This window comes from Danio rerio, chromosome 15 (genome assembly GCF_049306965.1).
Source record: "Danio rerio strain Tuebingen ecotype United States chromosome 15, GRCz12tu, whole genome shotgun sequence".
NCBI classification, from domain to species: domain Eukaryota; kingdom Metazoa; phylum Chordata; class Actinopteri; order Cypriniformes; family Danionidae; genus Danio; species Danio rerio.
This window is the reverse complement of record NC_133190.1, coordinates 29,232,093-29,258,983: the sequence shown is the minus strand read 5'-3', so window position 1 is coordinate 29,258,983 and position 26,891 is coordinate 29,232,093. Positions and strand designations below refer to the sequence as shown.

Below are 26,891 nucleotides of genomic sequence, written 5' to 3'. Positions count from 1 at the left end.
CTTGACATTTAAATATTGTAATTTAAAAATGATGACAGTAAATTTATAAATAGTATAATTTTTTTTAAAGATTTATAAGATTTTGATATTTATTTTTTTATGTAGATGTTATATAATATTGAAAACCAGCCCTTTTTTCCCATGCACTTCTTCAACAATGGTCAAGCTAGAAGTAATAATCAAAAATGATTTAAATAAAGCATGAATATTCTTTTTGTTATTCTATTAATTCATTTGTATTAACAATTTTTATTCTGCCACAACAGCTTGACTGAGGTGCTTGATTGAGACATGTACTTTAAAAAAGAAGGCTTCAAGTTAAGCCAAAGAGTAACAATTTTAAGTCCGTTTAACATAAAGCAATCATGTTAAAATGAAAAATATTTGCAATGGTATTAATTCAATTAAAATCTTTTAGGTAAAGTGAGTAGAACTAAAACATATACTATATATACTATACTACATCAAAACTTCTGTGACTATTCAAAGGGCTGTTGTTTGTTAACTGTTCATTAAGTTCCATTAATCAATATCAGTTAATTTAACTCAACTATAAAAGCATGTATTGATATTAGGTGATGTTTTTTTCTTAGTAAATGTCTAATAATGCAATAAAATCAAAAGTTGTACATGTTTTATTAAATGCTGTTGATAAATATATATTTTGTTGTTTTTTTTCTGATTAACTTTAGCAAATACCTATAATATGGTTATTTCCAACATTTGTTTTTAATGCAAAAACTATTGTTTACCAACGGGACTATATTGTAAAGTGTTATCTACATTATCATTTGTTTTAGCACATTTATTTACTCTGAACATGTATAAAAAATAAGCAATACACTAAGTATTTTTTGGTTATTATCATATATGTTAAAGTAATCTGTTTTGCAGTTCAGGTCAATATCATGATAATACAGTATATCATAATAAAAGCTTCAGCAATTAATCACAAAAAGAAAATGTCATACCAGAAGAAGCCTCAATGCTGAAGTAAATGATTGTGCTTAAAACCGTGCTGATTCTGAGAAGTTTTTTGTCATTATAGCGAAAAGAAAACCGTTTTAATGGTTTATGTAAGATATATTGTGTCAAAATAACAGATTTGTTTTATGATGCAGACTGTGTTTTCAGCCTGAAGGGAAAAGCTCACCTTGGTGTTCTCCTGGCTCAGATTTGTTCAGGTTTACCTGTCAGAGATTCACATTTTGTTAAATGATATGACTCTGGAATCAAACCGAGTAATGGGCTCAGTAAAGACCCATTTGACCTGCAGTGGTTTGCTTTCCTTTCAGCTGAGAATTGCTTTTATTCATTGTCAACTTGTTGGGATTTAGTGTCCTTCAAACTAGTTTAAGGAGCATGTTTTCTTGTTGGCTGAATATTTGTGTAGTGTTTATTAGGGCTCCTTTTATCATATGATAAAAATCTGATATCACAATACAAGTCATCTCGTATCTCATATAAATTCAATGATTTAATAGTTATATATTGACAGGTATATGTATATTGACACATAAATAACTGTACATTTTAAAGTATATACTCAAACATTTACTCATTCATATGCGATCATATTTCTCACTTTATTTAAAACAACATGGCACATGTAGGATAAAAAAGATATCAAATTATTATTAATAAAATATATATATTTTTTAAATATTGTCCAAAATATTGCTAAATAAAATGCTAAATGTAAACATTGTACTTGTAGTTAGGATTGCAACTTTCTCACAAAGCTGTTATTCATGTAGCCATGTAGATCCCCCTAATGGCGTGTATTATTGCATTGAAATGCATTTAAATTATGAAAAAGTATTACCATAAAGCATGTATTTTGTGATACTAAATAAATGATAGAACATAATATGAAGCGAAATATATATATTTTTATTTTCTCCACTTGACAGTGTGATATTGCACATGCCTAGTTTCTATTTGTTATTTATTTATTTATTTTGTTTAATATTTTACTATTTTATATTACTAAAATATTTTTATAAACCTGCTGATTACAAGACCAACATAAAAATATAAAGCATTGCTAAATAAAATGCTAAATGTAAACATTGTACTTTCAAGACTGCAACGTTCTCACAAAGCTTTTGTTTACCTTTCTGTCTGCATTCCTGTATTAGCATGTAATATTGCATTGAAATTCATTTAAATTATGAAAAATGATTACCGTAAACCATGTATTTTGTGACACCATGAAATAACTGATAGAACTTACAGTAATATGAAGAGAAATTTTTTTTTCTCTATTTGAGATATTGCACAGCCCTAGTTTCTATTCATTCATTCAATAATTAATTTATTTTTATTATTCATATTTTACTCTTTTTAAACGAAGATAGTTGTAAGTTAGATGTGCTCCACCCCCCCTCTATTTGATAAATAGTGTCATATTGCACAGCTCTAGTTTTCTTTCATTCATTCATTCATTCATTCATTCATTCATTCATTCATTCATTCATTCATTCATTCATTCATTTTTATTATTTAGAATTTACTCTTTTAAACGAAGATAGTTGTAAGTTTGATGAGCTTTTCCCCCTCATTTTGATAAATAGTGTCATATTGCGCAGCTCTAGTTTCTATTTTTTGTTTATTTATTTATTTGTAAAAACATTTTACTCTTTTAAAAGAAGATATTTGTCACTTAGATGTGTTTTATTTTGTCGCTTTGATATATAGCTTCATATTGCACACGCTATTTTCTATTTATTTATTTTAGTTAGCTTTTATTTGACTCTTTTAGAAGAAGAGAGTTGTTGGTTTGATGTGCTTTTCCTTGGAGTTATCACAGGTCAAATCTGTCTGTCCATCTCCTTTTTTTTTCATCACATTCTTCTGTGTCTTCTTCACACATCCTCCCTGTCTGTTTCTCTCCCTGTCGCTTTCTTCTGTGTTCCTCTACAGGATGCTATAAATCTTTCGGGGTATAGTGCTGGGTGACTGGGCTGCTGTGGGAAACATGAGCTAAAGCAAGAGAGACAGGCAACTCCAGAGCAGAGTGAATACAGTAAGAACAGAATGTCCCCGATGCATTTATGGAGAAGTGGCATTCTGGAGCAGAGGCTGTGAGGAATGGGGCCAGATCAATATTCTTGTCTTTCATTTTTGCTCGGGCATGCACCTTTTCATTTCATTGCCCTGTCGTTATTGCTTGTTATGCTTTTCTCTCCATCTCTTTGCCATAATTTTCTCACCTTTTGAGCCCAATTGAAACTAATCTGCTGGAGTTCTCAGCATTAACCTCACTGACACTGTGAGCAAGCTTAATGTGGAATGGGGGTGTGTGACATATTTATTGTGTGTGATAATATTGTAATCATTGTTTTAGTAAACTGAAATTGCAACAAAACAATAAGAATGACCCATAAAGAGGTTGCGTAATATATTGGAAGTGTCAAAATACTGTGATATAAACATATCCACAGCTATCTCACCCTGCAGCCCAAGACCGATTCTCACTGAAGCTAAGCAGGGCTGAGCCTGGTCAATACCTGGATGAGAGACCACATGGGAAATAGGTTGGTGTTGGAAATGGTGTTAGTGAGGGTGCTCAACCTGTGGTCTGTGTGAGTACTTATGCCCCAGTATTGTGAACAGGATGCTCAGTGAGCGATGTCTTTCAGATGAGAAATTAAACCAAGGTCCTGACTCTATGTGGTCATTAAAGATCCCATAGCACTTCTCGAAAAGGTGTAGCCCTTGGCCAAATTCCCACCATCGGCTCCTACCGATAATGGCCTCACAATCATCCCCATCCACCGAATTGGTTCTATCACTGGCTCTCCATTCCACTAAAAGCTGGTGTGTGGTGAGTTCACTGGCGCCATTGTGCTGTGGCTGACATTGCATCATCCAAGTGGATGCTGCACACAGGTGGTTGTTTGGAGAAAATGATTGTGAAGCGTTTCTGGGTCATACACAATAAATGCGCCATATAAATACACATTACATTAAATATCGTAATGGTTTGTGATAAATGATCGATTTTTTTGTTTGGCCACCATTAATACTCCCTCTGAAAAGACTTTTTTAACTCATCATGCTTATCTTTGAAACCAAGCAGAGTGGACATTGTTTTTGGCTAACAATCTGTAATGGTTTAAGTATATAAAAAAAAACATTTTAAAAAAGCAATAAGATAGCAAAGAAGTAACTGCACTCTGTTTCAAGTTTTTATCTGTTATATCGTGATGTTTTCACACTTGTATAACTATACCAATAGAAAAAAAAATGGTTGTGACATTTATATTATTTATTTTTGTTTGAAACACAGGGAAAACGATTTGCTTGGTTATCGGAGTATATGGAATACCTTGCCCTTGAGATTATCATCAATATCACCACCATCTGTTTTTAAATCCCTCCTAAAAATGTGCCGTTTTAGCTTGGCTTTTTAATATTATTTTAATAGTCCTTTCTACTGCTACATCATTTCTCCTGTCTTATTTCTATGTTTTTATTTTGTGTTTTTCTATTTTACTTTGTCTTATGTGCAGCACTTTGGTCACTTGAAGAGCGAATTTGCAAAAATATGTCTGTTATAAATGTTTTCAAAATATTGTATCACATATTGAGTATTCTTCAAAAAAATGTAACATTTATGAAAGGTAAAATCAGCCCTACTGTAAATGGATGCAGAACATGTGTCCTCCATTCATCCATTTATCCATCCATCCATCTGTCATCCATCCATATCTATCAATCCATTCATCTATCCAACCATCCATCTTTCTGCCTGTCCTCCTGCCCACCATCCATCCATCCATCCATCCATCCATCCATCCATCCATCCATCCATCCATCCATCTGTCATCCATCCATACCTATTTTTCTGTTGATCTATCCATACATCCATCTGTCTGTCTGTCTATCCCTCCATTCAGCCCTCTATCTGTCCATTTGTCCAACCGTCACTATCTATCTGTCATCCATCCATCATCCATACATTCATGCATCATCCGTCCGTCCGTCCATCCATCCATCCATCCATCCATCCATCCATCCATCCATTATCCAGCCATCCATCCGTCTGTCTGTGCTCCTCTCCAGCATCCATCAATTCACCCACCCATTAATCTATTTATTTATCCATTCATCCATCTATCCAGCTGTCATCCATTCATACCTATCTTTCTATTGATCTATCCATTCATCCATCTGTCATCCAGCCATACCTATCAATCCATTGATGTATTCATCCATCTTTCTGTCTGTCCTCCCGTCCACCATCCATCTAGCCATCCATCCATCTATTCATTCATCTGTCATCCATCCATCTTTCTGTTGATCTATCCATACATCTGTCTGTCTGTCCCCCTGTCTAGCATCTATACATCTGTCCATCCATCTATCTCTGTCCATCAGTCATTCATCCTTCCATCCGTCATCCTTACATCCATTTGTTAACATCCATGCATTCATCCATCCATCCATCTGTCATCTTTCCGTCTGTCATCCATCCATCCATCTTTCCATCCATCCATCCGTCTGTGTTTTTCTCCAACATCCATCCATCCATCTTATCGGACCCTGTCTATCTAAAGATCTATATGTATGGCTCATTACATAAGCTGAATTAGTTTGTGTATTTCACGCATCTGGAGTGGCAGTCAGACAGGCAATAGTAAGACAGTGGCACTGTGCCTGATAATGCCGCGGCTGATTGGCAGTGTGTATACAGTGTTAAGCACAAGAGAGAACCAAGCTCTGCACCCCGGCTGTTTTCCTCATGGCTCGGTTGTGAATAAAAGCCTGCAGCTGGGGTGAGTACAGGCTCTCACTATTGGGAGGATTTTCAGCAGTCGGGTGCAGCTTTTCACTGAACACAATTGCTCCTTGGAGACCCAGCGATTTAGGAGTGAATGAATATGGCATTAAGAGAAGCGGTCTGGTCTATCATGGGCACAGTCTGTTTGATGTCAGGGTTGTCATGACATCATCTAGGTGCAGGTTCCCACTTTTGTCTGCAAGAAGGAGGATGCGCAAATGCAGTGTTTGTGCAAATTCTCACCTGCCACTGTTTTTCAGATTAAGATGAGATTGGACTTGAATAACTATTGAAGAGTAGGTTCATTTAATAAATGTGCTCATTTAATAAGAGGTGATATGGAGAAGAATATCAACACAAGCATTCATTGATATTCTCTACATTATTCTCTCCTCTCATGCATTTGTGTATGAACTGGATTTTTTGGAGAACCTTAATAAATCACATTGTACACTCAGGAATGTGGTTTGCTGTTTGTTAAAACTATTTATTTATTAAATAGTTATTGAGTTTTTTAAGCTCAATTGTTTAATTGTTCAATCTACTTAATAAGTTAACTCAATTCCTTTATGTAGTCCCAAATGGATTGTGTAGAACCTAGCTGTCACAGCCAGGCCAGGTTCTCCTTAAGCCGGGGTCACACTGCACTTTTCTGTCACAAGTTTTGCAGTTAGCTGCCTTAGAGAGTTGATGCTTGGTGAATGCTGACCAACGAAATCGCATCATGTGACTGCCTGAGACCAACTGAGGATCAAAGCATGACCTCTCTGTACAGGAATTTAAAATATGGACCAATTGCTCAAATTTTTATTTATTTTTATTTTTATGTCCAATCGGCTTGTTTAATCCCGCCCCTTTATACAACGCCATATGACAGAATTTCACAAGTTTAAACTCACACAAAAAGTGTGACCGCAGAATTAAAGGTACAGTAGGTGATCTGCCAAAATGCTAAACGGTTAGCATAATATTTTTGAAACACAATCCCACCCCTGTCGTCCAAAGCCGCATCTCCTGATACATAAACACGTGCACCTAAAGGTGACAGCAGACAACCCACTAGTTCATGTCATTCGCCAGTTAAACTTTACATTACATTATAATACTACAATTCCGAACAAGAAACTGTAGGAATTACACTTACAGTATTACTAAGCCACACATACAGACCGAATGTTTAGAATAGCATGATAAACAATACAGGAAGCGCATCACAGGTTGTCATTGTTCAAAAATGAACCGATGTGATGTGAATATTAAACCAACACCACCTCAGTAAAGCAGGCTAGGCAGAATAGCACTATTTTACTCATGTTTTGTTTTTAAACTAAATAAAAATCTACATTATATATGCTCTAAATGTCCCTTATAAAACAGAAGAAATTCACATCAATCTTTCGCTGGAAGATTTCAGTGGCTAAATAATGCTTCTGTGCATGCACTTGCCAAGGATGGTAGTAACATAGATGCTCCATCGTGCAAATCTACATTTGCTGACTGACAGTTTGGGCTACTTATCAGAATTATGGGAATTTTCACCCCGACAATATTTAATTAGATGAAAATTTTGTTTTATGTCTTATAATCACCTACTGACCTATAAGCTGTGATCGCACTATAGTTTAAGCTTGCAAAATTTCAAACAGGGACCAATCGCTCGCTTTTTTTAATGTCTAATCATCTTGTTTAATCCTGCCCCTTTTCACAGCATTATATAACAGAACTTCGCACACTTAAACTCTAGTGTGACTGCAGCATTATCACTCAATCATGTGATGTCTCTGACAATCATGTCACAGTTCACCAAGCTTGAACTTTCCAATGCAGTGAACTCATACTGCGGATGAATGGAAGTCTATTGGGAGAAAAGTCCAGTGTTTCCACAGTTTTACTCTCACTCTTCACAATCACCCCGGTTACTGTCACCTGAATACTAATCAGCCCCAAACCTGTACATTAGTCCCATTCATCACTCCAGCCCCGTAAGAACCTTTAAAAACCCTCATTCAGTTTCTGGCTTCATTGCTAATACCAGGGACTGCACTCTCCATATGGTTAGTGTCTAAAACTTTGTTTCCAAGTTTACTCTCTCGTTCCCTGTGATCTCCAGTGTCTGGGTGTCTCCTTCCTAGTGTGGTTTCTCCCGGTCCCTCCTCTGGTTGTTTCTCTGGATCCTCCTGTCTGAATATCTGGCCTGGCTCCTCTGTATACACCTCCGGTCCCCTTATCCATCTGGTCATCCATCGCCATCCTGCACATCAGCTACATTGAGTTCCATTTCACCCTTCCATCCTTTAAAATAAACTGCTCCTATACTTACATCTCTAGTTCCCATATCTTCTTGTGACACCTGCATTTTTTTTTACATTGTTTAGAATAGATGCACTATGCTACAAATCACAGATTTGGAAGAAACTTCTTAATGTTCCATTGACCTTCATCTGGATAACCTGAGGATTTCAGTCACTTTAAAATAGCTGACCATCTTTTCTGTATGATAAGCTCAGGTGTTAGATTAACACCACCAACTGGGAGGATCTGAATGGTTTTTCTGAATTTGATCAGTGTCCTTTTTGAAATGCCACATTTCAGTTTGTTTATACCATGCTTCAGAATATATGTCAGCTTAGCACACACTGCGATTTCGACCAAAACAAATTTTGGACTTTTAAAAACAAATTCTATATTCTTACAGTAGGCTAAAATCTGTGAACTTTAAATGTTTGATATGTTCACTGACAGCCAATTAAAACGGCTGTTGAAACTAATTACATTTAAGGCAGTGTCAGAAGATTTCACACTCTTTCCTGCAATGTGTGACCTCTTACAAAGAGTGTCAAACCAAGAACCAATAGGAGCACACTATACCTGATTACACAATCAGCACAACAATTTCAATATTCATTGGGGAAATGTTGAAATATTTGTTCTGTTTTTATAATCAAAATAGTATTGGTATAACTCTAAATATTGTGTAAGTTTGCTGTGAGGTATCATGTTCAGTATCATGAGGATTGCTAAACTCAGGATCTCGAGATCTACCTGAGCTAAAACTACCCTCTCGCCCTGCAAATGGGAGGGAGCCCTGGGCTTGAGGATCTCATGAGCTCAGGGCTCTCTCCCGGGACAGCATGCCAAACTAGCTTATTACCAATCATTAGCTAAGTGTCGACTCTTGAATTGTCATTCAGTCTTACATTATGTCAAGTGAGATCTTACATTGACATGGGGTTCATGTTCAAACAATCTTACAATCAAAAATAATAAAGGATTATTAAAAACCACACAGTGTGAACCCTGGACTTTTCTGATATGTTAAAAAAACTGCTCCTGTTCTATTCCTGTTAGAATGACGTCAAATAAGACCAAGCAAACTGTGGGTTGTTCTTCATTGTAATCTCCTTTGTGTTCGCTGGAACAATCACTTTTAGAAGCTAGAATTTTCTTTTAATTTTCAAACTGTGGATTGTTAGTTTTCAACATTTCCTTCCTAAAAGTGGGTAGAATGATAAAAGGTTTTGAGAAGGCATGAATGCAAGCTGCATGCTGTCAGAATGACTGGAGGCCAGCCAGAACAGGAGCACTAGATCATGAGAGTGAGAATGAGATGGCAGAATAGAGAGGGAAGCTACAAATAGAAAAAAATAGAACGTGGAATGGTGAAGGTGAGGTGTAATGACATTGGCTGAAGGCCAGCAGCCTTATTTGGAGATTTAAAGACATTGAAAAGCTTTTTGTTGGTCCTGTTTACTTCCTGTTGTTTGTTATATTTTATTTATGTTTTTCACACCAGCAGACATAAAAATGAAGAGTTTGACTGATACAAATCCCAAACTCGATCTGTTTCATATTGACTTGTTTTAAAATATGATGGTTCCAGAATGGGGTTTTAATAATAACACTACATTTTCTCTGTCGTGTTATGAAGAATATAAATGGATGGTAAGATCATTAATGAAAGGCCTATGAGTGTGCTTTGCAGAATCAATAATCATTTGTGGTTTGCTGTGCATCTGTGCAAAGTGCCTATAATCACTTTCTCTTTCTCTCTCTCTTGTTTTTTTATATATATTCCCATCTATCCATCTCATTCTCCTTCCTTAATGGGGTCAGAGAGTCTGTACCGTGTAAGGAGGACAAAATGTATCCCTCAGACTAGCATTGACGGCCTAGAGGAAGCTGAGGTACTATTTTCTCTTTAAATATTCAGTAAACTCTTGCTTTTTTTGTTATATTGTGCTGTGACCTTTCTGTGTCCTTTGTCCTCAAAAAAGAAATGTCAAACGCATGTGCTGGTGTTGGTGGTTCACGGGGGGAACATTCTGGACCCGGCGGGTGGAGAGCCTGGAGCAAAGACCACAGATGTAAACACGTTGTCTTCAGTCCTGGAGAAAGTATCTCAAGCTCATTTTCAAGCTGCAGCCCAGCATGTGGTCATTAAGTTGGTGCCATGCCCAGCCGTATGCGCAGAGGCCTTCTGTCTTGTGTCAAAGTAAGTAAGCGACTTTTAATGACTATACTTTTTGGCAAAGCGCCATGGTATTCTTTGAAGTAAATACCATTGTACATATGCTTGCGTGGTTTCCTTCCAACAGCACTGTTTTGTAATGGATTGGACAGGTTGAGTTTCCTGGCATGGCATGTTTTGCTTTGCTGTGCATATACACTATAAAACGAGATGCCACATAATTAGATGTTTTGTTCTTGTGAGGTCATGAGAACACCCTCAGGTAAAATTGGCAAAATTCCTAATTTTTTTTAGTTTGTTTTGTGGGGAAATGCTGGCAAATTCAGTTGCAGTTGTTCTTGTCATGTTGAAATAACATTTTACAGAATTTATGTAAGATAAAAAGAGCAAATAAGTGCAGTTGTGCTGCTGATATAATATAATATAATATAACATAATATAATATAATATAATATAATATAATATAATATAATATAATATAATATAATATAATATAATATTTCTTATTATAATATAATATTTTACAGAAATAACTGTAATGTTATATTTGATAAATTTATTATGCTTATAGAATAAAAGCATAAATTCGTTGAAAAATGCGAATTTTGAAGTTTGTTCCTCGCCACTGTCGCCACTGGAACAGGTTTGGGACTTGTAGATCTGCACATCGATGGATTTGCTCTTCAGTGTTTGGACTTCCAGTAGTGAAAATTAAACCACACTGAACTGAACTAAAGTGAACTTTAACTCTAAAAACTGGACTGACGCATTTTTAATTTACTAAAACTTCTATGTTATGCTGCTTTGACGCAATCTACATTGTAAAAGCGCAATAAAAATAAACATGAATCTAATTGAATTAAAATGTTTACCACTTTTATGACCACTACTTCTTTAATCATTATTTTTTTACGCTTAAAAGTCCAGAAGGAATTGCAGTGTTTATATTATACTTTATTTTTTGGATGCAGCCCTAATTTATGCAATCCTGGGGAACACTTTAGAATAATGGTCCATGAGTTAATGTATATACACACATTAACTAAGCATGAATAAACTTGTACAGCATTTATTTAATATAGTTTACACTAATGCATTATTAATATCCAAGTTGTGCTTGTGAACATTGGTTAATGCACAGTGCTTTAACATGAAACAATGTTATTTAGATTGTGAGAATGATTAATAAATCCATTTGAAACGGTCCCTAAAAAGTCACGTCTTGCTTTCTGTTTTGGACTGAGACGCGTTTTGCATTCACACACAAGCGTACTGCGGCAAAACCCAAGTGAATTGCACTCAGACACCTGGCGCTGGGCCAGGGCCGGCCAAGTGAACCGTGCCTGAGCCTGATTTAATGCACTCACACTTCTCAAACGATCCAGGAAACGGGCCTGAGCCTCTGACCTCCCAGTGGAGATGTTGCAATGTAAATTCACAGCCTTTCTTTTTACTTGACAATTTTCAAACTTAAAAGTCCTGAAAACAACTCCCAAGATTATGGAAATTTCATAAGCAATCTATTAATTGCATTAGCTTTTGCACAGCATCCCTTCATCTCACACGGGTTGAACAAGAGTGCAGATAAGATACAAAGCTTAAGCCTAGAGTGATTTGTTTGCTTGACGAGACATAATGAATTTGTCGACCCTCTATGCAGATGTTCGTTCATAAGGGATGAAGCGAATAAGAGGTAAGAAGACAGCCCCAAGTAAGCATGTAACGCTAATGCTTTCTGTGAGAATCAGCCTTTTTAATGAACAGAGTCCCTTTAAGCCGTGAAAGCGGATCCATTGCTTCAGGAGCTCAGTGGTTTGGGCCCTTCTGAGGGATTTCTTCTATAGCTTCAGGCCTTTTATGTCCTCTTTGTCATCACCTGGGCGAAGCAATGAAGGTGTAGGAGCTCCACAGAGTCAAAACAAACAGAGCAGAAGAGGGTGTTTGATCACATGATCACAATCTCGGCCCGCTCCCATGGTGAACATGATCTAATAAAAAATGTCTATCACTGGGGGTTCTGTGGAGATTAACATGATAAACCCTGTTCACGAGTGACACACAAACTGCATTTGCTGTTTTGCTGTGGTTTTATGGTTTTATAGTGCTCACACCGACTGGAGCTGCGAGTGTTAACCGACTTAAGCAAAGGACAAAGAGACAGAAGCTGAAATCACGACTGGTTTTTGTCTACATTTGTTCAGGGCCAGGGAAAGGGATATAATAAAAGTAATATAATACCAAAAAACGGCCTACTGGGAGAGGCTGAGGAATTGTTGCAGGTCATAATCTTGCTCCATGGATACAGAATACACATAAAAACAAAGTTACACACGCCCTCAGAATAACACAATAGGGTATTCTTTTCATCAGCCCGACTTCCTTTTTGCTTCCCGCACATCAAATCAAAGCATGTGCAGTCAGTTTACACATTACTTAAGCCAGGGTCAGCCACAAAAACAGCATTGGTAGGCTCTGGTGACTCAAGAAGAGTTGCGTGGCTGATTTTGTCTTCTGCTGGGTTTTGGGTGACCAAAAGGAATGTGTAAATATCCAGTTAAAGTTGCTGGATTAAACAAAGCATCATGTTGCTTGTAAAGTTGATATTAAAATTGTATTGATGCACAAATAAGAAGTTTATGTGCTTTTTTAATTTATTTATACACAGAAACATTTCAGTACATTCACATCAGATAAAGACAGTCTCTAAAAAGATCTAATGACAACTCAATATGCAAGTCAATACAATATACACTCACTGGCCACTTTATTAGGTACACCTGTCTACTCGTTAACACAAATTTCAGCCAATCACATGGCAGCAACTTAACGCATTCAGGCATGTAGACATGGTCAAGATGATCTTCTGCAGTTCAAACCGAGCGTAAGAATGGGGAAGAAAGGGGATTTAAATGACTTTGAATGTGACATGGTTGTTGGTGTCATATGGGCTGGTGTGAGTATTTCAGTAACTGCTGTAACTCACGTAACCAATGGTTACAACCAAGGTATGCAGAAGAGCATCCCTTAACACACAACACGTCGAATCTTGAGGCGGACAGGCTAAAGCAGCAGAAGACCACACTGGGTGTTACTTCTGTCAGCTAAGAACAGGAAACAGGCTACAATTGGCACAGGCTCAGCAAAATTGGACAATAGAAGATTGGAAAAATGTTGCGTGGTCTGATGAGTCTCAATTTCTGCTGCGACATTCCGATGGTATGGTCAGAATTTGGTGTCAACAGCAAGAAAGCATGGATCCATCCTACCTTTTACCAGCATTTCAGGCTGGCGGTGGTAGTGTAATGGTGTGGGGGTATTTTCTTGACACACTTTGGGCTTATCAGTACAAATTGAGCATCGTGTCAATGCCACAGTCTACCTGAGTATTGTTGCTGACCATGTCCATCCCTTTATGACCACAGTGTACCCATCTTCGGAAGGCTACTTCCACCAGGATAACACCAAGTGGTGCTCACTGCAGAGCCATTTGGGCAGAGCTGAGCTCCAGCGAGGGGGAGCTTGAGCTCTCGTTCCTCCTTTCTTGCACTTCTTCTACGAGTGATGTCACTGGGGGTAGGGTTAGGGGTGGGGTTGGTGCACGCATTAAAACAGCTTACAGGAGGAGGAGCGAGAGCTCATGCTCCCCCTCGCTGGAGCTCAGCTCTGTTCAAATGGCTCTGCAGCGAGCAGTGTATCGGATAACACACCAAGTCATAAAGCATGAATCATCTCAGACTGGTTTCTTGAACATGACACTATAGTCAAATGGCCTCCAAAGTCACCAGATCTCAATCTAATAGTGTACCTTTGGGATGTGGTGGAACAGGAGACTCGCATCATGGATGTGCATCTGCATGATGCTGTCATGTCAATATGGACCAAAATCTCTGAGGATTATTTCCAGTACCTTGTTGAATTTATGCCACGAAGGATTAAGGCAGTTCCAAAGGCAGATGGGGGTCCAACCTGGTACTAGTAAGGTGTACCTAATAAAGTGGCCGGTGAGTGTATGCTTATGTATGTGTGTAGAAAGATAACACCGCTTGAGAATATTCAGTGTATCTTAATTTACAAAATTTATTAAATATAGGTAAACTATTAATATTCATTTTATCCTATAAAGATCTGATAACATTCTTCTAAATTTTAAATAGAAAAACTATAACTTAAGGAATTTGTTCTACAAAATTAACAAAAAACAAACGTTTTCATTTTCATCTCATATTCTGATTCATTGGCTATGTATTTCTGAGCATCACTCAGTCAAGGCTCACTGCTCTTTTCACACTGACAGACTTTTGAGGTGCAAACAGCTCATCGTATCTTTTACAGAGCATGCATCTTCTGTCAGTACAGCTGCCATGCATGTATGTTCTCATTTCCTCAGTTTAAGAGCCTTGGGAATTGTCTTTTGAGACCTGTGGTCGTCCTGCCAAGCCATCACTGCTGTTAATGAGTTTCCTCTCCTAATGAGGTGTGCTTACAGATGTGTGTATGGAGCAGAGTCTCACATGCACAAAGCACGCCACTCACACACAAGCATTAGCGTTTGTGGGGAGGAAGCACACAAAAGTGAAGGAGGGGCAAAATGTTATGGAGCTTTGTGTTTTCTGTCTCCCGAAAGTATTTCCAATTAGCAACTCTGGCAAAAAAAAGCTTCTACATTGATTTTCTCTCTCACCAAACATGGTGTGCAAGTGTATAATTCCTGAATTTAAACAAATTGGGCCTCTGTCACAGCTCAGATAGGAAGGAATGCACACAGATTTGTCTCTTGAGGAGAGCAGCACCACCTGTAATTATTAATGTTGTAATTTTCTTCCTGTGTTTGGTAAACAGACAAACTGTAATTCTTTGGTAGCCTTTGACCTGAATTTCTTCAAACAATACTAATTATATTTTAAGTATACCTGCTTGTTTCTTAATATTTAAAAATATATATATTGAAGGATATAGGTTAAGTTGGGGATAAAGTACATCCAGGAGGTTGTTATCGCAGAATAAAGCCCAACTGGCTTATCGGCAGCTCGACTCAAAGCAGACAGCTGTTGTATAAGTAGATGTCTTTTAGACACAAAATTGCCTAATGGGTAATTTGTTGACAAATGAGAAAAGAATGTAATAACAGATTTCAACTAGTGCATTAAGAAACAGTGATTTGTTAATGGAAGTATTATCTTAGCTGAAACTTAATTATTTCATTTGAAACTATTATGTTTGATGGCATAAAAACATGCAGACTGCCAAAATTGTGACAGAAATGTAAGTTTCTCTGTATTCGTTCACTTAACCTAAAAAAGACACCACTTTTAAAACAAATTTATACTTGATAATAGACTTGATTATGGCTAATGCATCATATTACATCATGGAAAGGAAGAGGAAATGATTGCCATCTTATGTTGATTCATTGATGGAGAGATGCAGCTTTGAGATAAATATCTTTTATCTGAGCCTTATTGGCCCTAATGGTCGGAAGAGAGATCCCTTTAATAAGAGCTAATGCTTTACAAACAGAAATGAGATTTATAATGGGAGTCCTCCGCAAATTAGATCTTCAAACGGATGACTTTGTTGTGTTTGTGAAAGGCTGGGTTCCTGATCCGTGTTTTTGCAAGACGTTTTTTGGCAGTCTAAAGAAGTTATTGATCACAACTCCTTCCTCTCGCCTTCCTCAGCTGGAACTGGGTTATTTTGAGACCCAGAACCCATCGCCTGTGGTGCAAGCTAGCAGGGTGTACAGGGGTCTTCATTTACTCCGAGTAAGCTTGGAAAGTTTTGTCTTTGAAAGGACAGAGATCACTTCTTTCATTGTGAGACATACTAGCATAATGAGGGCTGGAGGATTAGTATAGGATTAACATCACTTTAGATTAATGAGTGGATGGATAAATGTTTGTTATTCATTCACACCTTAGTATGTTAAAATGGTCATAACCAATCAAAAGAGTAAAAATTTATTTAGGTCGGTAAGATTTTTTTTAAAGGTGTAGTCCGCGGATCACAGCACGTTATGTTAGCTGACCAATCAGAGCCACTTGTGGGTGGGCCTTTCGAAGGAACTAGGAAATATGACAGTCATTTTCATGTTAGCTGAGTAGCTATATATAATCAAAGTAAGATATTTGAAAAAATGAAACGATTTTTTGAAGTGAAGTGAAGCATCAGCACACATTGCTTAGGATCTTGTAAACACAACCAAGCTTTTAAAAATACACTCTGGACCACCTCTTTATGTGTGTTTTGATGCCTCTTATGCCTTGTTCACATCAGACGTGGCACGCACGGATAAATTACAATATTCGCGCATAAATAGATGCGTGAACATTTTTAGTTTACTTGCTTCATTCGCCTGTCAAATGCACTTCATTCGCGCGTCAAATTCACTTCACAATAAGCGCATCTGTCTGCCCAGTGACTCTAGCTTTGTTGCTAGATGGCTAACATAGATTTTAATAAGAGAATAGCTATTTTTATGTGCTTTAAGAGGACTGAAAAGCAGCGTTAATTCGTTTGGAGTTGTGTCTGAGTCCACTAAATCCATTCAGAGGTGCATCCAGCTCTGAGTTCATTACCTCCTCCAGAAACTATACCTGGATGATGAAAGCTTTCAGCGGTGCTTCCGACTGAGCCAAGCCCAGTTTGATGGTGTGGGTTTGTGTTGGTGTGGGTAAGAGGATTTTCCTTCGGGACACCGACAACAGGCACTGTGTTATAATCACGCCGCCACAAGAGCAAGCTCCTGTTTGTTTTACGTGGTGAGAATGTCAGCTGAAGTTCAGGTTTTCGAACTCGAGCAATTCGCAAAATGCTCAACTCGCGCTGCTTCATTTCGCGAATTACATCATTTTCGCCACCTCATTCATGTGTATCATGGCGCAGGATGTTTATTTGCGTTTTTGCATTGATTTAACATGTAAATCACTCTCGCTTGACGCTTGTTTCGCCTCTGGTGTGAACACAGCATTATGCACAAAAAGGCTTCATTTATTTGCTTAAGTAAACAAACCTGAAGTAAAACAGCAGTTATGCTATTTTTTGTGGATTTATTTTTCCTTTGATTAAATTGTCAAATGACAAGATGCATTAGGAATGGAATATTTTTTGTTATATAAATGTACCTTGTCTCTTTTAATCAGGACACTTTGATGAAAATAAAGTTTAAAAGAACATCATTTATTTGAAATGGAATATTTTGTAACATTATAAATTACTTTTAACCAATGAATGCCTTCTGGATGGAAAGCTTGCATATTTTGAGACTACAATGTTATTACTTGAAATAACTTACAATATCTGATAACAGCAATGTACTATGGTTTGAGCATTTTTTTAACATTTGAAATAACTTGGAATATCTATTAGCAACAATGTCCCATGGTTTCAGCTATCATTACTTTTTTTACATTCATGCACACAGGCCTTTGCTTGTGTAAGTTCCTGCTTGTTATTATGAAATGATATGCAAAATAATTGGATGTTTTGTTCTGAGGTCATAAGAACACCCTCAGGTAAAATTGGCTAAATTCATGAAATTCATTTTGTGGGGAAATGCTGGCAGATTCAGTTGAAGCTGTTCTTGAGAGTTAGTTCATGTAAGGACAATATTTTACTGAACTTTGTCCTAAAATAATAACAGCTATTATTTTCTGTAAACTGTAATTTGCAGAATAAATAGAAAGAACAGCAAAAAATATAATATAATATAATATAATATAATATAATATAATATAATATAATATAATATAATATAATATAATATAATATAGTATAGTATAGTATAGTATAGTATAATATAATATAATATTCATTCATTTTCTTTTCGGCTTAGTGCCTTCTTTAATCTGGGGTCGCGACAGCGGAATAAACCGCCAAGTTATCTAGGATGTGTTTTACGCAGCGGATGCACTTCCAGCTGCAAGCCATCACTTTGAAACATCCATACACACTCATTTACACACAAACACTACGGACAATTTAGCTTACCCAATTCACCGGTACAGCATGTCTTTGGACTTGTGGGGGAAACCGGAGCACCCCGAGGAAACCCACGTGAACGCTGGGAGAAAATGCAAACCCATAGAAATGCCAACTGACCCAGCCGAGGCCGAAACACCGACCTTCTTGCTGTGAGGCGGCAGCACTACCTACTGCGCCTCCGCGTCACCTGTAATAGAATAGAATAGAATAGAATAATGATATTTGTAATTATAATGGTCATTGTAGCTCTAATTTAAGTTGTATTCTTCCTGTATTCCAAGAATACAAGCTGTATTCTTGTATCTTGTATTCCAGTTGTCAGCAATGTACAATGTTTTCAGCATTTTGTATGTTCTTGCAGGCCTTTGCTTGTTTAAATCCCTGCTTGTTTGTACTCAGCTAACATTTCTTGTAGAGTTTAGTATTCACAGCTTAAGGGAGGGAATGAACAGCTAATCAATATTTTATGACAAAACAGCAAAGTTAAGTGCTCATTCTCTTTCTTGTTCTCTCTAAATATCTTTCAGCTTCTTGGCTAGTCTTTCCATTTTCTAGTGAGATTTTTCTTTACTTCCCTCAGGTTAAAGTGTAGGCGGTTCAAAGATAAAGTCGTTTTTTTTTTTTTTTTGACAGAAAACAGTTCTTAAAATGCCAATTTTGCTTTGGACATGAATAACACCTCACATCATGCTGCTTGTCAAGTAGAGGTGTACTATTACTTTTCAAAAAGATCTGACTTTAAATTTTCACATGAGAAGGAAGGCAGCAGAGACTTCCCTATAGGCTTAATGGGCCTAAAAGTAACCACCTAGCAACCCTATACTGTAACACTCTATCAGTGCTAGTACCCACCTTGAGCACCCAAGCAACAGTACTGGGATGTTAAAATTGATCAGAACACATTAGCAGATGCAAACTTTCTCTGTGCAGAAAAAAACGAAAATACAGCTACGTCATCATTAGGATCATAGCCTATAGTAGGGGATTTTGTTAAAGGCATAGTTCACCCAAAAATGAAAATGTACTCTTGTTCTGTACACTGTAAAACCCAAAAAGTTAAGGTAACTCAAACCATTTGAGGAAACTGATTGCAACAAACCATTTGAGTTCAAAAACTGATCTTAATGGGTACTGTAAACTTAATCCATTTGAGTAAATAAAGCATTTTGAGCACAGTAAAACACAATAAATCAAGAGAACTAAAACCAACTGAGTACTGTAAAACCCAATAAGTTAAGGCTACTCAAACCATTTAAGGAAACCTATTGCCACAAACCATTTAAGTAAAAAAAAACTAATCTATATGAGTATTGTGAACTTATTCCATTTAGGTTGAAGTAATGAGGTATTTAATTAACTCATTATCTTTAACACCAAGTTCAAAACTCTGTTTAAATGAGTAGAATTAACTTTCAGTAAATTTTGAGTTCACTACACTCATTTCATTTGATAAAGTTGACGGTTGTGTTTTACAGTGTAATGGTTGCCAGCAATCCAGGCTTGTAGATAACTGGGTATCATCCACTTTTACTCAGGACTACAAATCTGTCACCATATAGACTACAAATCCTGTCATGCACCACATACTCACATCTGTTTTGGTTTTCCACTGATTGCTAACACAGTCTTGTCATACTCTTACTGTGAACATTACGATGCGTTTTTCTTGCCTTGCTTTGCCGTGTTTGACCCTCACCTTGTTTGTTTGTTTATGTTGGTTGCTAACCCCCTATACTGACCGTTCGCCTGTGTATTGACCACAACTCTGGATTGCATTGTGTGGTCAGGCAAGCAACAGACAATTCTTCTAATAAACCCTGCATTGGATCGGCACCTCTGTTGTCAGCGTCCCCATGACATTACACATTCAAGTGGTTCAAAATTTTAATGAGGTAACTTTTTGCACACAAAAAAAGATATTTAAATATATATAAATTATATATTTTATATAAATTATAAATATATTTTAAATATATTTTCCAACATTTTTCAAAATAACTTCTTTTGAGAACTTATAAGACATGAATGGTATGTAAATGATGACAGTTTTAATTTTTGAGTGAACTTTAAGCAAACTTGTAATATTTACATGCAGAATCTTGCAAGACTGTTTGTATTTAGAGTCATTCTGTATGCTACCATTCGAAGTGATGAAAAACAACCAATTATAGCATCTAAAGTCTAGACACGAAAGCTACCTATTGAGAATTAATGCTTAAAAAGCACACAGAAAGGACAGTCATTACAGGAAACGACAGGTTGTTGTACTTCATTACCCAGCTTGACATATTCATATTAGTGAGGTAAAACGGCACCTCCGCTGCAATGGCAGCTGCTAGCATGGGCCAAACATTAATTACAGATGGTGTAAATAAATAATGAATGCAGTGAGGGGGCATAAGGAGCGGTTTGGAGGTGCTCTTTGAACCCTCTCCTGCTGTGGAGCATGTCTAATAGGGTTGGCCCCTGATCTGCCGGCTTGTTACTGTAATGGCTGTGTCCTTCTCCAGCCAGGAGAGTTCATGTAAACATGACAGGAACTATTGTTCACAACGGGTCATAGCGCATTACCCTAGCATTGTGAAGAGTTCAGCAGCCAGAGTGCAGTTTGGAAGGAATTTTGGTGAAGTAAATTGCAGTACAAAAAAAAAAAAACAACAAAAAAGAAGCGCCCTTTTTCTTGCAGTGTGTAAGATGCAAATGGGACCTGTTTTTGTGTAGCACGGGGCAATGTCACTAAAGATTGATTACAATGAGCTTATGGGTTGTCATTATAATCAGAGAATTGACTCCACTATGATTCTTTCACAACCCTTCTAGAGCTACATCTTTCCCCCAGACAACAGGATAATAAAAGAAGCTTGACTACTTTTCAGGTCTCCAGCAGACAGATCCATTTGGGACGTGTTCTTTTCCACTTGGAGGCGTCACCTTCAACAGTCGTTTATCATGAGTATAGCCTGTGCCACATTTGCCAATCAGCAGCTTATCACAACTACACACCTGGGAAGTTTCATGTCATCGTAGCGCACATCACTGCCAGTTTGTTGCCAGGTTTTGGCACCATTCAGTTTGAATTGAGAATAGTGGTTGAATTACAAATCTGTAGTTGAATTTTAATTGCACTGGAATTGAGGTGGCAAACAGAAAGTACAACTGCAGTTTAAAGTTTGCATATAAAAAGAAGAATTCAAATTGATTGAAATTCAGTTCATAAGTTTGAACTAAAATGGCAATTTTAAAACACCAAACACCTTAAAAGTTCTTATCATCTGGTGAGTGTTGTGGTGTAGCTAGCTACAAGGGGTGGGAGAAGCAGTTAATGCATCAATGCATGGCAGTTCTTTCTCTAACAATTCTTGCTTGATTTCATGAAAGTTCAAATTCGATTCTGCATTCAAATTAGATTGTAACAGGCACAAGCTCTAAACAGAAAAAAGTATTTACAGGTACACATACACATGCTGCCGAATTCGCTTCATTTGGACAGATGGATAATTACAGGAGAGGCGCTCCGTTTCTGATCCTTTGTGCCGCCGGCTTCAGGATGCTGCTCAAATTCCTTCTGCGTCTAAAAGCAAAAGCAAAACCAAAACCATGAGTCGTTATACAGTTCCTGACAAAAGTCTTGTTGCTTATCTATTTTATAGAAACACCTGCTATTAACCTGACTTTTAATTAATCAATTAGTGTTAAAAATAGCTCATATGAAAAGCTAAAACCCACCCAAATGATGTTTAATGCACTGAAATAAATTAGTTTCGCTGAAAAAAGATTAATCATTTAATCAAGACAGAAAGGTCAAATTTGACAAGACAAAAGTTTTGTCGCTTATACAGAAATTAAACAAATGAAGTAGTGGTGCTGTAAGATCCAAATTTAATATCTTGTTTGACTTCCATGAGCTTAAAGGACTGCATCCATTTGGTTTGGCAAGGATTCATACATTTCATTGATGAAGACCTCAGGAATAGCAAAGAAAGCAGTCTTGAATGCCTTCCAGAGTTCATCAATATTCTTTGTTTTGTCTTTCTTGCTTCCTCTTATCCTACCCCACATATGTTCATTGATGTTCATGTCTGGTGACTGGGCTTGCCAATCCTGGAGTATCTTGGTCTTCTTCTCCTTGAGGAAGTTTGACAAGCAAAAAGAATTTTGTCAGGGACTATAGATGCTGTGCCTTGCTGCGCTACTGATACAGTGTGCCAGCAGTTTTGTGAAGTTATATATAAACAAATTTCAAGAGGATTATGTGCTTTTGGTTGACCATGGCTGATCTCGCATGACAATCGCATGACTAACCAATCAGATAAATCCAAACACACATAAATAATCTACTTTCCTTACCTTGGTCATCTTAGTTTTTTAAGAAAACCCCCATCCACCCAGACTCCTTCCCTCTTTCATACCTTAATAACGGGGGAGTTCTCGAGACCTACCTGAGCTTAGACTCTCTCCACCTGACTCAACAGGAGAGATCTCTAGGGTCGTGGATCCTCCGAGCTCAGGGCTCTGTCCCCAAATATACATTTATTTTGTCAAGCGTCAACTAAGTGTGAACTCTTGAAATAATCAATAAAGAAGCTGGGCAGGGTAAGAAGCTAGAAAGTATAACGTATACAGTGTATATATATATATATATATATATATATATATATATATATATATATATATATATATATATATATATATATACATACAGTGTCAAGAGTGCAACCGAATTTGGTCATTGACACACAATGATTAAGAAATGTCCATTTCTTTCTCAAGCCAACATTAAAGTTCATCAACAAACTTTAGGTTCTAGTTTTGTTATTGCTGTGCTACATTTATGGCGGCTTTGTACTTAAACTTTTAACAATTAGACCAATTTGAAATCTATATGGGATAAAACAATAATAATTGTGTTGCGTGTACTTTTATTCACGTTTTTGTAATATACACCTTTGTGTAAAAAATTTGTTTAATCACACTAGCTTCATTTTGAAAATACCTTGTAATGTAGCTATCCAGAGTAGCTACTCCAACATTGGACCTGATCAACCTTAAAGCGGTTAATTCACCCAAAAATGAAAGTTCACTCAATATTTATTCACCTTCATATTGTTGCAGACTTTTGAAGAAAACTGAAAACCTTTAGCTATTGACTTTTTCTACTGCATATATATTTTTAAAGATATTATTATACGATTGATAACCATAAATAGTGCTGCTTTAACACCAGGTATTCATAGGCCCTAAAATAACCTTAATTAGAGTTATTTTAGAGCTCTTGCACCATCCTGGCCTAGGCTGTAAGGAGGCTGTACCCCTCTCCATCATGAGGACTCTCGCCCCGAGCACTGCTGTCTCCCTGTCCAAGCCTTCAGGACGCTAATCGCTGTGCTTGATCGATGGCTCTGGGGTTAGCACAGCTGTTTAAGGTGACAACGCTGGGGCAGGGCAATCTTTCACTTTTCTTTTTTTACACTGTGGACTCATGCAGACTCATGCAGTGCAGAATGATAAAGCACCTTGGTTTGCTCAGAGGTACTTGGACAAGCTTTGCAATTCCTGCTCTTAAGTTGCATCATCATCATCATCGCCTCTCTGTTCTGAGTCATGCTTTTAATCATTGCTGCTGAAAAATTCCACTTTTTACTGTTGGTCATAAAGCGGGTCATATAGGTCAGTCCAAGATGGTAATTAACTGATTATTAGCTTGTCAAAACTGTCAACAGCTGATTTAAGCTGGTATTACATTTATTAAAGCTTGTCATTAGCTGAAGAAAACTAATCAGCTGCTTATTAAATCTACCAAGGTTATTTGGTAGATTGAGGTAGTCTAGCTGTTTTAGCTGCTCCAAGCTGGTCATTATCAAGTCAAGACTAGTCATCAGCAGGTTTGTGAAAACTGGTAATTATCTACTTATCAAATGTTTGAACATGATAATCAGGTTGAATGAGTTGGTCTAAAATAGTCTTTAGCTCAGGGGAACTCACCAAATCCTGTCATGTCAGAGAGTTCATTGAGTTTGGACTTCCATTAATGACAGCTGGCTGATCTCCACAGTGAACCTCGTACTAATATTGTGTAATAATTGTATTTTTTTTCTCTTTTGGTTTTGATGAGATGGTTTGTCTATGCAGTTTCAATCATTGAGCTGCACAGGACAGTAAAAATGACAGACTACATACCAGTAGTATTAGTAACATTTATAATTATATTAATTACAACAACTTTTGTGTAGCCCCATCGTAAAATGCACCATATAATGAACACATAACATGTCAACATGGGCATCACGGTGGCGCAATGGGTAGCACAATCGCCTCACAGCAAGAAGGTCCCTGGTTCAAGCCCCAGCTGGGTCAGTTGAAATGTGTGGAGTTTGTATGTTCTTCCCGTGTTGGTGTGAGTTTTCTCCGGGTGCTTCGGTTTCCCCCACAAGTCCAAAGACATGCGCATAAGCTAAATTGTTCGTAGTGTATGTGTGTGAATGAGAGTGTGTGGGTGTTTCCCAGTGATGGGTTGCAGCTGGAAGAGCATCCACTGCTTAAAATCATATGCTGAATAAGTTGGCGGCTCTTTCTGCTGTGGCGACCCTAGAATAATAAAGGGACTAAGCCAAAAAGAAAATGAATGAATAACATGTCAACTTGAGTAATAATAATAATAAAATTGTTCACATTTCACATTCTATGTGGTTCAAATGTGACCTCCCTGACCTCTGAACAGAAGTTCCCCTGGGCTACACTCAGGTACCAATTTAAAGACACATCATCTCATCTTTACATCATCCATTGTGTAAATGGCAGATGGTCCTCTTAGCAGCATATAAAAACTAAACAAACAGTAAAATTAATAAATAAACGTCATTTTAAGTCATTAAAACTGCTGAAATCATCTTAAATAAAGTCTTATGATGTAAATTGTAATTTGTGGACCTTCTCATTTTGTCCAGTTTAAATGTAGCCCCCCTGGCCTCTTAACTTTAGTGCCCTTCACTTTTTATTAGAAAGTAAAAGTTAGTCTAGCAATTTTTGCTTGTCTGAGATGGTGTAGCTGATGAATACTGGTAATCAGCTGCTTATTAAATGTACTGAGAAGATTATTAAGTAGTATAAGGTATTCTAGAGCTGCGTCCAAAATGGCATACTTCCATACTATGTAGTATGCTAAAAACAGTATGCAAACATTATGCCCAAATTTATAGAATTCAAAAAACAGTATGTGAGAAATACCCAGATGATCTACTACTTCCAGTAAGATTCTAAAGTGTGCTTCAGATGGACGCTACGCTATCCCATGATGCACCACGAGAGAATTCATGAATGAGAGTAAAGCAATGCAACTGACGCGGGTAGGTCACATGAAGATGACAAAATTGTGGATGTAGTATGTTCGAGTTCCATTTATACTTCTGACATTCATACTGTATAGAACATACTTTTTTTAACGGCCGAGTAGTACATATAAAGTCAAATGCAGTATCTACTGAGTAGTAGGTGATTTTGGACTCAGCCTAGGTGTTTTAGCTGATTCAGTATATGGTCATTAGTTCTGGTCATAAAGTGATTAGGCCAGATTTGGAATCTTTAGCTGGTAGACCAACTTGGACTGGCAACAAACCAGCCAACGCCTAGTCATATTACAGCTTAGAGTGGTCATGAACATATAGCAGCTGTTGGATGTTAAGTAATAAGTACCCTCTATCCTCTAATAACCTGCATAGATCAGACAATAGTCAGTTTTGACTGGTCACAAACCAGCTATTTTGGTAAAGTGTTTCCCCAAACATAAAAATGTACTTACTATTTACTCAACCTTGGGTTCCAAACCTTTATGAGTTTCTTTATTTCATAGGAAAAATAAATATTATTAAAATCAATGGTTAAAGTTTTCCAGCTTTCTACAAAATAACTTCTTTAGTGTTTAACAAAATAAAAAAAGTCAATCATGTGAAGGGTGAGCAAATGATGACAGAATTAAAATTGGGAATTAAAACTATTCCTTTAAATGGACAATAAGAGACCACTTTGGCATAAATTATTGGCATCAACTTATAAGTAAGTAAGTACTGGGGCACATGCCAATATTAAAAGCTTGCTGATGTATTGTTTTATGAACCTAATCTCTTAAAGCATGGATAGGTAGTGAAGCAAAAAAAAGTTCAGTGTCATTTTGCATTGTCAAGGAGTCTGGTCATTGTCAAGGAGACTGGTTTAAATACTAAAAACCACTTCTCTTCCACAGTCTGAACCCATACAGCTACGATGAGAGTTGTGTGTCAAGCAGCGTGGACCATCTACCTCTGGCCGCTTTACCGCTGCTCGCCATAGCTGCTCCACACTACCAAGATGCCGTCGCAACCGTGATCGCCCGAGCCAACCAGGTGTACCACAGATTTCTGCAGTCTCCAGAGGGACAGGGATTCACTGGCCAGGTGGGTTCAGGAGTCAGTAATATTAGTGTAAAGTCGCATTAGAAATCTTGAGCAGCATCTTTCAGATGTCTCTTTCAAGCAATGCAAATTTTTCTAAAAATTTCTCTAAAATGATTGTTATTTCGAATGTTATCACCTAGAACAATTTCTAAAGAATAAGAGCTCACAAAGACACTGACCAAGCAAACATATATATGACATAACATAAAAGTAATTTCATATCATGTTT

General features: G+C 37.2%; 1 protein-coding gene across 2 annotated transcripts in view; it reads left to right on the top strand.

The window, feature by feature from the left end:
* The window catches only part of pitpnm3 (PITPNM family member 3), a 168,663-nt gene that overhangs the window by 82,537 nt on the left and 59,235 nt on the right, over window positions 1-26,891 (top strand). For both annotated transcript variants that reach the window (XM_073923775.1, XM_005157661.6), the window contains exons 4-6: window positions 9,902-9,972; window positions 10,063-10,280; window positions 26,473-26,662. In XM_073923775.1, the coding sequence (XP_073779876.1) occupies window positions 9,902-9,972; window positions 10,063-10,280; window positions 26,473-26,662 (479 nt within the window). The remainder of the gene's footprint in view (window positions 1-9,901; window positions 9,973-10,062; window positions 10,281-26,472; window positions 26,663-26,891) is intronic.